Raw genomic sequence first — 16,186 nt, 5'->3', positions numbered from 1 at the left:
GGGAAGTGTAGTTTGACGGATGCTCGATATGTTGGAGAAAAGGCTACTGTCCAAGGTGGATTTTAGGGACATTCTCAACTGGTATCTCCTACTAAAGCACAAGGTACTGTACCTGTAGCACTTTTTCATGGCCCCTCTGACAATCACACGGCAGCCTGGTGTGGCCAGAGACACACAGGCAAAGAAGAGGAGGGTGGTTCTCCCAAATTGGATTTATGATGAAGAAGCTGAACGACTGCAGAAGAAGTACAGCGGAAATACGATCAGGACCACCAAGTACACTTTTCTCTCCTTCATCCCCAGAAACCTGTTTGAGCAGCTTCACCGCTTTGCCAATGTCTACTTCCTTCTTTTGGCTGCACTAAATTTTGTGCCAATTGTGAACGCATTCCAGCCAGAGATTGCGTTCATACCTGTTGTTGCAATGATGTCCGTCACAGCCGTGAAAGACCTATGGGAAGATCAGCGGCGGCGGAAATCTGACCGACGTGTCAACAATCTGCTGTGTGATGTACATGACAGGTGAACGATGCATTAAAGATAAGAACAAATGCACAGATATGAAATATGAGGTTAATAGAAATATAAATACACCAACGATTCTTAACCAAATTGGATTTAAATAAGATTCCAAGAGATCAAGCACCACCCTTATAAATACGAAGAAATAATTAAGCTAAAAGCAGAGAAATCTCATTAATGCTTTATTCAAATTTACCTGCAGTCAAAAGTATTAAAAGGTTTCCTATCACATGGCTAGCAAGTTGATAATGTATTCAAAATAAGAAGTTGGAAGGTTTGAGAGAGAACTGTTTTTCTGCGACAGACACCATAGAAAATCTACCACAGTAAACAAACACAACAGAAAATCTGCTACCACAGTACAAACACCAAAGAAAATCTGCTTTACAGACACTAGAAAACTTGGTACCATAGTACAGACACTGTAGAAAATCTGGCATCATAGTAAGTAGAAATATGTAAACCTGTTAACAGTATTTTTAACTTTCATCATGAGCATAGGCACTATGTTAGAGAACCAAATATTTTGAGCTTTTTGTGTATCCCTCAAAATGCACTTAAACATTATTCTTAACAGATTTTAACATTCTTAAGCAAAATGACACATTCCTCAACTGTTGTAACTAGTGTTTCATGTTAGTATCTGTCCAGACCTTTTTTGAAGCTGTCTCTTGGGTTAGCATGAGCTAGCTGCTCAGAACAGTCTAATATTGTGAGCTGAATAGAGAGTTATCTGAATAGAGCTAAATACAGAGTTAGCAGATGGACGGGTCTGCTGTAATGAAGGTCTCCTGACATTACTGTAATGTGGCACAAAAGCATATTCCTGTGGTGTCCTCCTTCAGTTCTTTCTCAACCAGCAGAGTAACAATTCTGTATCTCTTTGAAGTGTGCTATTGCTAATGTTAATCCTTGAACTCGCATATTCAGCTCCTTTTTTTCTGGTTTTCTCTTCGTATTAAACGAATATATATATATACACACTGAATATATACATTTGTAATAAACCCTGCCTGATGTACAGTGTACTAGGGTAACGAACCCTTGTAAATCATTTGGAAAGTGCTGTTGTTTTTCTTAACAGATGCAGTAGTTTAACTATGGGGAGTTCAGCAGTAGAGTATCATAATACAAATATAAAATACATGTTTTTAGGCTACTTATTGCAGTCAAAATGTCAAAGTAATTACTGTAAACAGTTTAGCTGTTAGCAGTTTTTATGATGCATATGGAGGTGGAGAGCCTGTTATGCAGAGGCACTGAGACTTTAAGGGTTAACTTGCAGTGCAATCATTACAGTATTGACGACAGTTTTATTAGTGTACAAATTACTGGGCCAGGAGGCACAATATATCTAAATTACAGCCTGCTGTGTGTGTGTGTGTGTCTGTGTGTGTCTGTGTGTGTCTGTGTGTGTGTGTGTGTGTGTGTGTGTGTGTGTGTGTGTGTGTGTGTGTGTGTGTGTGTGTGTGTGTGTGTGTGTGTGTGTGTGTGTGTGTGTGTGTACACACACGCACACGTGCATATGTTTAAAGTGAGTAATTGCATGTGTACCTGTGTCCTGGTGCATTGTTAGAGTTGCCTTGTATACTCAGATACACTTCACTCCCCTATTGCTAGATGTGATGTATAAAAAGGCCATTAAATGTTATTAAACAGCACCAGACAATAAAACCATGTCATACCAAAAATAGCATGATTTAGTTCACACTTGACATTCATTGGTAAATGGACTTTTCTAGTGAAGCTGTTTAACCTAGTTAACAAGAATGCCATGTGGTCCTGAAATAAATGGCAGGGTGTAGGGTACAGCACGTATCCCCGAATTGTAGGTTTGAGATTCATGTAGTCATTATTAGCTTTTAGCTTCTACTTGACAGTTCAGCTGGATGATGAATTCATGGCTTTTCTAAAGCCAAAGAAGCTATTTAACTTCGTTCAAACAGAATCCCATGTGGTCCTGATATAAATGGGTGGGACTTAGGTTACAGGTTTTCTTTGTAGAGGATATAATATCAAAGTAGTCACTGCTTGTAGAGTTGTGTTTTCCCGGTGTGTTTGTGTGAAACAACAGCAATAAGACATGTACTGATGTGAGGATTGTGTGTGTATGGGAGACAAATGTATGGAAATTTGATGGTTGGTGGTGTCTGTGGGTGTATGTTTGTTTAAATGTCTATTTATTGTGCGTGTTACTATGTTCAAAACAGAAGTACATACCTGACTCTCTACATCTCTTGCACATGGCTTAACGTGTGTGTATGTGTGTGTGTGTGTGCATGCATGCGTGTGTAGGAAGCAGTGGCAGTATGTGGAGCGGAGATGGGCTGAAGTCTGTGTGGGAGATGTGGTGCGTTTGTGTTGTAACGAGATCATTCCTGCTGACATGGTGCTGCTTCACTCGTCTGACCCAAACGGAGTGTGTCACATAGAGACCGCCAACCTGGACGGAGAAACCAACCTCAAACAAAGGCAGGTGGTCCGAAACATCTCTCAGCAGGTGATTAATCCTTTTTAGTATTGCCTCTTTCTTTCAACTTCATGGCAATGAAAATGTGACAAGGATTTCAAGTGATTTTTAAACATGGTTTATACATGCACATGTTGCTGTCTTAGGGAGTTGAATTTACTCCTGAGAATTTCAACAGTCGCATTGAATGTGAAAACCCCAACAATGACCTGAGACGGTTTAGAGGCTACATGTGAGTCTGTGGAACTATTTGGATTGCCATTTAGATGTTTTGTTTAGTTTTTGGCATAATGTTAATGCTGGTTTGATATGTAAAGACATAAATTTACATAATTACATAGATTGCTTGAACTGCGTAGAAGCAATTGCTTGCTTTCTCCTAAATCTGATCTGTGTATCTGCATGTTTGTGTATGCATGTGTGTTCAGGGAGCACCCCAACAAAGGACGTGTTGGATTACACAGTGAAAACCTTCTCCTGAGAAGCTGCACAGTGAGAAACACAGAGACTGTGATTGGCATTGTAGTCTATGCAGGTACCACACACAAGTGCACACCAACAGCTCTGAAAGCTAATCCTATCCCTAACCCTAGAGAGGATGATCTAGTAATATAAGTCTGTGTGTGTGTGCGCGTGTGTGCGTGTGCGTGTGTGTGCGTGTGTGTAGGTCATGAGACAAAGGCAATGCAGAATAACAGCGGGCCACGCTATAAGCGTAGTAAACTGGAGCGCCGACTCAACATAGATATTCTGTGGAGTGTGGTTATACTACTGCTTATGTGCTTTGTTGGTGCTGTGGGTGGGTAGCTTGCACACACAGAAGCACACATACACCCACTATACAACGAACACAATTCTATCTGCATAATCCACCTCAGCACAGTATCAAATGTGATGGTGTCCTTCCTTCATTCAGAAACCTTTTTGTTTGTGTCTGCATTGTTAAGTCATGATCCGCCCATGATTGCATTCACTAGGCCATGGTGTGTGGCTGAGTGGCCTGAAGGATGCGGTCTTCATGATCCCAGACAACACACACCCTGCCCTGGCTGGCTTCTACATGTTCTGGACTATGATTATTGTCCTGCAGGTGTGGGTTCACGACTGCTCCATAATCACTGCTCCTCTGGCCTACCCTGACCCTCAGCACACTCACTGCACATCTTCATAGCTTTGCTGCGTCCACTGGACACATGCCCGGGATTTTCTCATTCCTCTTTCCTGTGTCACTGGGTTACAGGTGCTCATCCCCGTCGCTCTGTATGTGTCTATTGAAATAGTGAAGCTGGGGCAGATCTACTTTATCCAGAATGATCTGGATCTGTATAATGCCAGGCTGGATTCTGGCGTGCAGTGCCGGGCGCTGAATATCACTGAGGATCTGGGTCAGATCCAGTATGTCTTCTCTGACAAAACCGGAACGCTGACGGAGAACCGCATGCTGTTCCGCAGGTGCACCGTGGCTGGCACAGAGTACCCTCATCACGAGAACGGTGGGTCCTCCCTCACCTCTCAGCATCCTGCGGTGTTCAGTGTGTTCTGCCCTGCGACTGTAAAGCGTCATTGAGCATGGGGAAAGTATTATAACGATGACCGTTTCTCAATGTGAGGTCCCTGAGCCACTTCAGCTACTTGCTTCATGTAAGAAAGCCAGTCCATCACACTCTCCCGTCAGCTGAAATTCAAGAATTTTATAGTTTGAGTTCCGTGAGAACATGTCCATCTATATTTACTGAAACACCCAGGAATTTATTATGTGTGGCAAATATCATGCTTCTTTTAACTGGATAGATGCCTTTCTTAAATTAAGTGGGTACTTGTCTGGCTTCCTCTAGTCTGCAGTGTTCATTTACAGTTCTGGGATTCTTACCCTGTTTTGAAGTGAGTCGTTTGGTTACATATACTCTCACCAACAGTTTGTTGTGGCTTGTACTGAGCTTGCCACATTATTGTTGAGCATCATTAAAAAACGGCTTACGATGATTTATTGATGGGGGAAAAAAGCTTAGTGATTATTAGTTTAGTAATACATTTGATTGTGTATTAGTATGGGGTTGTTCCTGCCATGTGCCATGTGTCATGAATGATGCTGAGGGAGTTGATTGCATTGACACCTTGTATAATTATATCTGTGCTCTTTTAAAATATAATTTTTATCATTTTAATTTAAAATGAAAAATACTATACTACCTACTCTGTCAGCCAGTTTTAATATATTTCTTATTATGGCGAATCACCTCCTTTATTCTTTAGGAAAGAGATATAGGAATATATCAATTGTGGATAACGTGCATCTTAGCAGCACATTAAAAAAGTAAAATATGCATAATACCATATGCTTCAAGTTCGTAGTATGCAATTACTGTGTGTGTGTGTGTGTGTGTGTGTGTGTGTGTGTGTGTGTGTGTGTGTGTGTGTGTGTGTGTGTGTGTGTGTGTGTGTGTGTGTGTGTGTGTGTGTGTGTGTGTGTGTGTGTGTGTGTGTGTGTGTGTGTGTGTGTGTGTTCCTCCCCAGTACGTGCTATGGAGCAGTATGAGGCTGGCAGGCCTCCTGAACACACACTCGGGGTGTGCTCTCACTCCAGTAGGCGGTCCCTCAGCTCTAACCGCAGTTCTGTGTCCCTCAACACACTCGCCGCCACGCCCGACGCACACTCGCCTCCCAATGCGCTCCGCAGACATACGGCTGGGGCTTTCAGCAGCGCCATGGTGGGCAGAGGGCACACTTAAACTTCCTTATACATGCGAACATACTCCCATCACACACAACTTGAATCCCACTCTCGTGACATAATTAACCCATACACAGCTTAATTAAGTTGGGTATGTGTGTGTTTGACGGTGTTGCCGTCAAGCACCACCCTTATAAATACGGAAAAATAATTAAGATAAAAGCAGAGAAATCTCATTAAAACAAACATTAATGCTTTATTCAAATTTCTCTGTGTGTGCATATGGTCCTCAGGAGTGTGCAGTAGTTCCTGATCTACACCTGCAGGAGAAGCTGAGAGCCCTTTCCTCCACCCCCTCTCCTCTTTCACGCCATAACCCGGCAGAGCTTTTCAACATCCTGGACTTTGTGCTCGCTCTGGCGGCCTGCAACACCGTGGTGGTGTCCTCCCCCAGCCAGCCCCGTCACATGGTACGGTCCACACAGCATACGCTCTTCTCCTGCTGCTTGCTGCTTCACCTGTAATTAAATTTCACACTCTTTCCTTCAGCTCAAACCTGCAGAGCCTGTAGGGCACTGCTATTTAGAGCATTACATGACCTCTCGTGCAACAAACTGCTCAGCTCACATATCCTAAACGTTTATTGTCTAGCATATGCATTGTCTCTGGAGTCCAGCAGACTGAGAGTGACGGTGTTGCTGTTTATTGATAGTGTACATAAGCCGTTATACCGGTGGACCATGAGTGAGCTTGTGTGCATTTGTGTTCGTGCCTCAGGTGCAGATGCCAATGGCCCGCACTCCACTACGCTCTCTGGAGGACATGAAGGCCCTGCTGCAGAAGCTCAGCCTCCCCCGCTTCTCCGTGAGCTCCTCCCAGGCTGCGGACAGCCCCCCCAGTTTAACCAGGAGGCTGTTCTCTCGTGGCCGCTCAGCCGTCTACACACCAAACGCCCATCCGTACTCCCCGGGCAGTGCCACGCCCAGCCATACCCCCTCACCCGGCTCCACCCCCGTACTGTCAGGCAGCGGAGGCTGGGGGAAGGGTGACGCACGAATGAAGCCGCAGCCTCGCGTAAAGGTGGAAGATGATGATGAGGACATTGGTGGTGGAGACTACAGCGAAGACGAGGAGGAGAAAGAGGAGGAGAAGGACCTGCTGTACGAGGCGGAGAGCCCAGACGAGGCGGCACTAGTGCAGGCTGCACGCGCCTACGGCTGCACCCTGCTGGGCCGCTCCCGTGAGCAGCTGCTGGTGAAGCTGCCGGGCGCTGGGCCTCTCTCCATACCACTGCTCCACCTGCTGCCTTTCCACTCCGCCCGCAAGAGGATGTCCGTGGTGATCCGGCACCCGCTCACGGGCCAGGTGGTTGTCTACACCAAGGGGGCTGATAACGTCATCATGGACCTAATACAGCCCTCGGGTGTGTGTGGGTGCTCAAAATTTTAAAACCTGCATGTGTGCCCTGTCAGTTTTTAGACCACACTTTTATGTAATAACATTGCCTCTACAAAGTTTAAGACAATATAAGTTTATGGTTTAACATCATATAACCTGTAAATGTCTTTTTTTCTTTTCCCTTTTTCCCCTCATTCATGTTTTAATTGTTTGGTTACGTCATGCCCTTACTGTTGCACTTTTTACAGTGTGTAGATTGGTCTCTGTTTGAGTTGTCTGTTTGTTTTGTAGCTGATGGCTGCTGCACTCGAGAGATCATGAAGCAAACCCAGCAGCACCTGGACGACTACGCCAGAGAGGGCCTGCGTACACTTTGCATTGCTAAACGAGTATGTCTTCTATCTTCATTTCCTCTTTTTGCTGCTTTGAATATATTCCCTCAGCAATTTCATTTAAAAAGGGAGAATTGAAACTAAGGCTCGTTTTGCCACAGCAATTCTGCAGAAGTTTGCCTCCTCAATAAAACGTGTTAAAAATATACTTTTTTTTTTTTTCCATTTTTTTAATTGAAGTGTGTTTGTACCTTTCTGCTGAAACTGATATGGAGGTTTGCTCATGATTGACAGGTGCTGGAGGAGGAGGAGTATGAGGCGTGGCTTAAGAGGCATACTTTTGCTGAAACCAGTATTGAAAACAGAGAGGAACTTCTGCTCGAGTCAGCCCAGAGATTGGAAAGTAACCTCACACTACTGGGTGAGTCTAGTGAAGAAGGAAAGCAGTGCCTGAAAAACAAAAGTTTTTTGAACTCCTAAATTAAATATGCATTAATAATAAGAATTCTTCTCTTTTCTCACTTTTGGCCTAAAAAAATACTTGAATCAACACGTTAAACCTTTGTTTGCAGGGGCGACAGGTATAGTGGACCGGTTGCAAGATGATGTTCCAGAGACTGTTGAAGCTTTACAGAAGGCAGGGATCAAAGTATGGGTTCTCACGGGGGACAAACAGGAGACAGCTATTAACATCGCTTGTGCTTGCAAACTCCTCCAACCTACTGACCACTTACTGACTGCCAACTGTGACAGCAAGGTAAGAAAAGTGTGTGTGTGTGTGTGTGTGTGTGTGTGTGTGTGTGTGTGTGGTTGTGAAAACTGCGTGTCGTGTTCCCTCCCAGGAAGCGTGTGAATCCCGGCTCTTTGAACTCCAGCAGGAGGTCAGAGCTGCTGCAGAGAGGGGCATGGTCAGATCTGAAGACAGTCCTGATGTAACTGGCTTCACCCTGGTGATCGACGGCCACACATTAGACTTTGCTCTGAAGGAGGAGTTACAGAAGGTGTTCCTAGATCTGACAGGCCACTGCAGATCAGTCATATGCTGCAGATCCACCCCCTTACAAAAGAGCCAAGTGGTTCGGCTCGTTGGGGACTCTCTCAGGGTCATGACTCTTGCCATAGGTCTGTTTTCAGTACGTTTTCTAAAACAATTATATTTTTTTTGCTGTGTTCAGACATATTTATTCACTGAATGAATGTCCGATGGGCACTGTGATTTTAGGAGTCTGTTTACAAATGACTTTCACTCAGGTGACGGAGCAAATGATGTCAGTATGATTCAGGTGGCAGATGTGGGTGTCGGCATCTCGGGCCAGGAAGGCATGCAGGTGCGCTCGTTCTCTCCCCGCTCCTCCCTGTCTCTCCTCTACTCTCCAGCACTCCAGTTACAGGAAGGCTGGGTCAGAACACTGACCTAGCTGTACAGGGCAGCCTCATAAAACCACTGGACTCTTGACAGTTTGTACATTCCCAGATTGTACAGTGACAGTAGACTGGATTCTTGCAGTTTGAACACCTATTTTTCAGCAGTGTTCTAAGGTTCAAATAAAGGGGACATTTCCCTCATGTTTAGACCTATCTTACCCCTCAAGCTTGGGTAGCCCCCTCTCCAAACTCCTTCCACCCTGCTCTTAAGACTCACCCCTTCAGGTTGTCCCTTAGCCAAACCTAATCTATGAATCATTCATAGCAGTCAATCTATGTATGTGCACCTCAGCTAATGCCAATGCACTTTGAGACTGCACTTTGCTACAGTGCTTACCAAATGGTTAACTTGGAAAGCTCTTTTTTGCTAAATGTAAATGAGGCTATTATTGTGGCTGTTCTCACTGCATTATTGCACTTTGGAATGATTATTTACTGTAAGTTACACTTGAAACTCAATCTAGCTAGTATAAGATTCTTGTCTTTTAGATCATACTTTCAGATATGTTTTTTTTTAAAAAAGCACACTCTCCTTTGTGAGATTAAGTGGCTGTTCTGTGTGTGGCTCCGCTGTGTTCTCTCCAGGCAGTCATGTCCAGTGACTTTGCCATCTCCAGATTTAAACACCTCAGGAAACTGCTGTTAGTTCATGGTCATTGGTGCTACACACGACTGGCTAACATGATCCTGTACTTCTTTTACAAGAACGTTGTGAGTATAAAATTGGACACACACCAGAGGTTTACAGACGTTTACATTTACGGCATTTGGCTGACGCTTTTATCCCAAGCGACTTACAGTTATGAGTGAGTACAACTTGAGCAAGTCTACAACTTGGGCCTTGCTCAAGTGCCCAACAGTAGCACCTTGGCAGAGGTGGGGCTTGAACCAGCAAACTTCCAATTACAAGTCAAGTAGCTTAACCACTGAGCTACTACTGCCTTACTGACATGTAAAATTGAACTTAACACTTTTGTTTTAAAGGTTTATTACATATACACACTCTCTCCCTCCCCCCAGATGTACGTGAACCTGCTGTTTTGGTTCCAGTTCTTCTGTGGCTTTTCAGGCAGCACCATGAGCAACTCATGGGTGCTGATCTTCTTTAACCTGCTGTTTACATCCGCTCCACCGCTGCTCTATGGCGTGCTGGATAAGGACGTGTGTGTTGAAGCACTCCTGTGCTGGCCTCAGCTCTACCGGGCAGGACAGAACTCCCAGGTGGGGGGCATACTTGACGTGCATGCTTTTCCACCTGCACTACACTGCTCAGCCCTCCCACGCTCAGTGCACAGGCTCGGACTCGAGAATGCAGTGCATTCAGTTTTTAGGGCAGAAATAGCAGGAAATTTGACCTTTTTCTGCCTTTGCTGTAGCAAATAGGAAGAAATAAATTGTAGAAGCAGTCTCATTTTTGATTTGTTCAGACTAAATCTTATTTTAATGCCAATTAATTAAAAACAATGTTTTTTTACCTAAGATAAAACTGGTAGCATAGCAATAAAAATGTCTGTCCTAAAGCTTTAAGATGTTAGAGCTTCTTAGTAGAACATTTCACTGAGGACATTTTCGGTTTGTCGAATTTCTTTTCGGGGTTTGTGACTACGAGTAACATGCTGGCGTGTTTAATCTGGATTGCAGGCCTACCTCCCATCCACATTCTGGCTGACTATGCTGGATGCTTTTTACCAGAGCCTGGTCTGCTTTTTCATTCCATACTTTGTGAGTTCCACTGTACGGTATCTTCTGAATCTCTGCAATGCACATGTCTGCATTTGCTAATTTGGACTGAACTGTGTAAATATTAGAATGTGCAGTTAGTTTCTGCTCAGGGGTTGTTTGCCTGTGTGCTTGCTAGCACATTTTATCAGTTCATTACTGTGCATTTGTCATAAAGTATTAACATTTGTATTCTTATGTAAATTATGTGAGGGCTGATATTTGTGTGCGCGTGTGTGTGTATGCATGTGTGTGTCAGACATATGCTGGCTCGGACATTGGGCTCTTCTCTTTTGGTTCTCCAATCAATAGCTCAGCACTCCTCATCATCCTCTTTCATCAGGTCATAGAGAGTCGTACACTGGTGAGCCAATCAACACGAGAAAACATATGAGACCTGTTTTGTCAGACTAAAACATATGCAGGTTTTTTTTTTTGTTTTTTTTGTTTTTTGGCAATATATGCAAAAAATGTATTGCCACCATGGCAATAAAAGAAAAAACACTACACCTAAGGGTAGTTGAAGCTGCTTGCTGATAAACTGCTGACACATGATTGAGCCGGAGCTGCCATGGTAAAGGCTGAGGTGCAGTGGTCACTCTGTCTCAGGGACATTAGCCTGCTGAAGTACTGACACGTGGGCTGTTGTTCTACTTTTCCCTGCTAATGTTGCAATAATATTTATAATATGGCAGTGCAACTGAGGCACATGTGTCCACATCAAATCACTAGTGACTTGTAGTGAATTTCAAAGAATGAGGTTAAAAAAAATTATAATTTATTCATATCTTAGAAAGCCTGGCAGTCTGTTTCTGTATACAGCTGTAACACAACTTTACTAGACCTATTTAATTTCAGTTTTCAATAAATAACCTCTAATAAACAACTGACTATGTTGAAAGCTTTCTATGTTAAATTCCCATTTTCCTGTTTGTCAGAGAATCATTTTAATGTAGTCCTGCTAATTTATCTCCTCTCTGTTAACTCTAATGACATTGGTGTGTTATGTGATTTGCAGACATGGCTACATGTAGCGGTGTTGGTAGGCAGTGCTTTGTTCTACTACATCTTTTGCCTTGCGTTCAGTGTCACATGTGTGACATGTAACTCTCCCACAAACCCCCTTGGCATTGAGAGCAGACTCATGTCTGAACCGCTTTACTACTGTGTGTGTGGAATAACCGTGGTGGTAGCATTACTACCCAGGTAAAGTTGTCACAAAAAGTAACACACACACTCGTACACATTTCTTGGTTTGTTTTCTGGTTTATTACACATACACTCTATGATTCTAACATTCTTTCACTCTCTTTCGCAGGGTGTTGTATCGTGTTCTCTTTAACTCCATCTGTCCCTCTGACTTGGTGAGGGCTCAGATACTGGAGAGGTCCTCCCCTGAGTATTGGCCCAAAATCCACAGGTGGAAAAAGAACAAACCTGCCATGCAAAAGCAAAACTCCATGCACGTCTCTAAGTGCTTCAGTGTGAATGCTGATGGGACCCACTCTGTGGCCAGCACATCACAAACGGGCTCCATTTTTTCCTGACCAGTGTGATCACAGGTGGGATCACTGGGGAGGTACTTGCCTGAACCTGTCAACTTTCAAGTGGACTCCTTTGCTCTTATTAATGATAGTGTTCATTTCCAACACCAATGTGCCTTCCTGCTTACTGCTTACTTAGCTTGACCAGCTGTCTATCTGTTCTCCACTTGCACCAGAGCATTGGCCTTAAAGACGACAACCTGCCTCTGTAGGCTGCTTTAAGTAACCCACTCATACTTTGGAGGCAGAACGAACTTGTGTGGGCATGTTGAGGACAGTGTCCATGTGGTCTCTGGGCCTGTATTTTGAGGTTCATTCAATACAAGAAGTTTGGACCAGTTAGCTGCTCATAGGTCACAAATGTTACGTTGTATCTGACCACACAAAAATGCATATTACACAAGACCCGTAATACGAGACACACGGGGTTTTTTGTGCACTCTCATATATACCATAAGCCTAGACATACCTGTGTGGACGCAAGTTTGAAATGCAAACGGAAATAGTATAATGTCAGAAGGCTGAATTGGACTGTTGATTGACTGAAGTGTTGCTTTTTGTAACCAACATTAATAGTCTGGTGCAAACCAGGGATTCTACACTGTGGTATGAAAAAATGTAAGATACTGTGTGTGCGCGTGTGTGTGTGCGCGTTTATATGCAAGGAAACAAAATTAGCAACCGAGTCATAACCTCTGTCCATTTAAAAAGTATTTTTGCTATCAACAGAAAATAGGGGGGAAAAAAAAGGTTTTTTTATCTTTTACTGAAGACCTCAGCTGGAAAAGTTGTACAAGAATGTGAGTTTGGCAAAGGCACAATCATAATTGACTTAAGTCCTTACTGTTTGGTATTATCACAAAAAGCAATCGCATGGTGCAGACATATCTCATTTGTGCATTCACTCATATCAGGTCATGAACTGTTGTAAGAAAAACATCAACAAAATTGCATTAGAAAATATCAGTACACCACTGATTTATTTATTTATTATGCACATAGCAATAGTAGCAGCATACAATTTCAAATAAACTAGACTCCTGGGGGGGGGGGGGGGGGGTGTGTGTGTGTGTGTGTGTGTTTTATATTATATACCTCCACACACATTTCTGCATTGTTTCATGCAAAACAAACACTCTCAGAATAGAATGGGTCATTCTGAAGAACTGAAATTTGTGCTATGGTCAGTTATAATTGCTATTACTGTGAAATGGAAACATCTAGGAGTAACAACAGCCTCAAATTGCTGAGGTGCATAGTGGATGATACAGATTCCAAACTGTTACTAGAAGCAACATCAGCACAAGAATGTGAAGGCTAGTGCTTCATGAAATGGAATGAAATGGGTATGCCAGGTCAAGCAGCTGCACACAACCCTAAGATCACTATGTGTTATATACAGTGGAAACATTCTCTGGAGTGAAGAATCAAATTTCACTATTGCCAGTCTGATGGATGAATTTGGATTTGGCAAATACCAGGAGAAAGCTGCTTACCAGAATGCATCGTGCCTACAGTAATTTGATGGAGGAGGAATTATCATCTGGGGCTTTTTTTTCAGTTTATGGGCTAGGCTCATTCCAGTCATTACAGCATAAAAAGAATTTTTAAACAATTATGATTCCACCTTTGTGACAGCACTTTGGGGTATGCCTAGAATAACTGCCTCAGACACAAAGCATGAGCCATAAAGAAAAGGTTTAACAAGTTTAGTGTGGAGGAAACCCAGTGCCCTACACAGAGCCCTGACCTCATCCCCACTGAGCATGAAATGTTGATTGCCAGGACTTGTCAAGCATCATCATGGCATGGCTTGACAAATGCTCATTTTATTGAACAGACACAAATTCCCACAGACATATTACAAAATATTGTGGAAAGCCCTCCCAGAAAAGTGCTGCTTTTTATAGCTACAAATATGGTCAGCTCCATTTGAACTTTGGAATGGGGTTTTTGGAGTGTGATGTCCAGCAAGTACATCTAGTATATAGTATAGATGGCAGTCTAACATCCACTGTCTAGGGTGAGACATGAAACATCCATGAAAACATTCAAGCAATGTCCCCAAGGATAAGCTGATAAGGGAGAGCTTCAGTCAGATGGGGACATGGTCAACATGGAAGCAGAGGATGTACCATGGCAAGAAGAAACCCCTCCATGGAATGTACCACTGACACATAGCTGAGGTGCTGACATAAGGCAGTACTGAAACACAGCACAAGCTCAAGTACTAAGTGCTAGATCAATTGAAGCAGGGGTGTATCACACCAGTGAAGACCCAAGATGTATCAAATGAGTCTCTGAGACAGTACAGTACCTGGTAGCAGGATGCATGCTGGCAGGGAAACATTGAGAGTCATATACAGGTACATATGCAAGGCATTTGAGCTGAACACCCCCAAGTCTAAATGGGAAGATCTGCAGAGTGGTGGAGATTAAAAAGCTATTGCTCCTGTGGGACCTCCAGGTCCAGACAGATAGTGGTGAACCAAACATACATTGTGATTGATTGATTGATTGATTGATAGAGAGAGAGAGAGAGAGTGTGGTCATGTCTTTCTTCACACTCTGGCCTGCTGCTACTCACCTGGAATCAACTTCGTATCTATGGAGAGAAAGAGATAGTAAAAAAAATATGCAGTACACAAGGTTATTAACAGTAATTATCGTTAAACTATTAAAGATCATTAAAGATTTTGTTATTGTTATGGAATGCTCTCCTTCCCACTGTTCACGTGGTACGGCCCGCCGCGTGCAGTGGGAGTTCACCAACTGTCTTATTTGTACACCCCCTTGTCAGCACACGCCTGCACCTGGTTCACTGTTGTTTATGTATGCATCTAAACCCCTGTTGGTGTGTGCCTCTTTATCGGTCTTTAAACCTGGTTGTGATTGTAGTCGTGGCCGTGTTAGACATTGCTCCTGTTCACCCTGCTTGTTTTATATGAGTGCCATTGTGTCTATTGTTTGTGGTTTGTCTAATAAATATCTGTCTCCACTGAGAGAGGTCTGTCCTGCTCCATGCCCTGTGGCACTAGGGCTGTTAAAGTTATTATTATTATTATTATTACTATTATTAGTTTATTATTTGGGTGTAGGAACAACATAGCAATGACACTGGCATGGCTATAGCATTTATATAAGTGTGTCATGCACAGAAATTCTGCTGGATTTTTACTCATAGTGTTATCATTATTAAGATCAGATCAGTCTGTCACTCTAAAATATCTTGCCAAATATGGCCCTGTGGTCAAGCATTAACCGTGAAGGCATAGAACAGTGTTTGATTAACCCACTACAGGGTCCACATTTTCCTAACACACCTGGACAGTTGAATAAGAGTTGTGAATATCTCGTACAGACGTTCTGGGAGCTAGCTTGCAGAAAAACATTTCAACTGGTGGACAAGGTCAAGAAACACTGCACTTGAAGCTTCCAAACAACTTCTGCATGGCCACAGATGGGGTAGTCTCTGACAGTATACCTATAATATGGGTGCTACTAATGAATTGGTCAGTGAATGTAATTAGCACACTGGTTCATTTGATTGCCTTTATTAAAGCATACCTGAGACTTTAGGATCTCTTAAGGCATCATCTATGATTTGCTGTTGTAATGGATTTTAAATATACATGACATGCAGTGCAAACAGCCTTAGTTCGCCACATTTCCTGGGATCTGCTGTTCTCCCAGGTGGTGGTCACAGCCCCTAGTGCTTCATTTACTACTGGAACCACTGTTGCCTTCACCTTCCACATCTTTTCCATCTCTTCTCTCAGCCCTTGGTATTTCTCGAGCTTTTGTTTTCCTTGTTCCTGATGTTGCTATAGCTTGATATTGCTACATCTATCACTACAGCCCTCTTTTGCTGTTTATTCACCACTACTATGTCCGATTGGTTAGCCATTAACATTTTGTCTGTCTGTATCTGGAAGTCTCACAGGGTCTTAGCATGGTAATTCTCTACCACCTTTGGAAGTGTATACCACTTTTTGACCTTGGAACTTCTGGTCCGTACATGGCACAAATGTTTCTCTGTACTATGCCAGCCTGTGGCGTTCCATGTATGCTCTGCTTCATTGTTTTATGTGCTTCATTGTCTCAG

The 16,186-nt window shown here is 43.2% G+C and overlaps 1 protein-coding gene across 2 annotated transcripts; it reads left to right on the top strand.

Moving 5' to 3' along the window:
• Nucleotides 1-108: 108 nt before the first annotated feature.
• Nucleotides 109-15,083, top strand: atp10d (ATPase phospholipid transporting 10D). Of its 2 annotated transcripts, none has more exons than XM_027023604.3 (21): nt 109-522; nt 2,818-3,022; nt 3,139-3,224; nt 3,421-3,527; nt 3,660-3,791; nt 3,970-4,082; nt 4,233-4,485; nt 5,507-5,700; nt 5,957-6,133; nt 6,441-7,086; nt 7,353-7,450; nt 7,688-7,814; nt 7,966-8,150; nt 8,236-8,515; nt 8,645-8,721; nt 9,404-9,529; nt 9,839-10,039; nt 10,460-10,540; nt 10,797-10,901; nt 11,556-11,743; nt 11,856-15,083. In XM_027023604.3, exons 1-21 carry the CDS (start codon nt 128-130, stop codon nt 12,082-12,084), a joined length of 4,005 nt encoding a protein of 1,334 aa, XP_026879405.3. In that variant the 5' UTR covers nt 109-127; the 3' UTR covers nt 12,085-15,083. The 2 variants fall into 2 exon arrangements, with proteins under 2 accessions (XP_026879405.3, XP_081580834.1); XM_081724708.1 differs by having other exon boundaries at nt 3,609-3,791.
• The last annotated feature ends 1,103 nt before the right edge of the window (nt 15,084-16,186 follow it).

This window comes from Electrophorus electricus, chromosome 12 (assembly GCF_041902795.1).
Source record: "Electrophorus electricus isolate QZ-2024a chromosome 12, ASM4190279v1, whole genome shotgun sequence".
Lineage (NCBI taxonomy): Eukaryota > Metazoa > Chordata > Actinopteri > Gymnotiformes > Gymnotidae > Electrophorus > Electrophorus electricus.
This window is presented reverse-complemented; position numbering and strand designations above follow the sequence as displayed.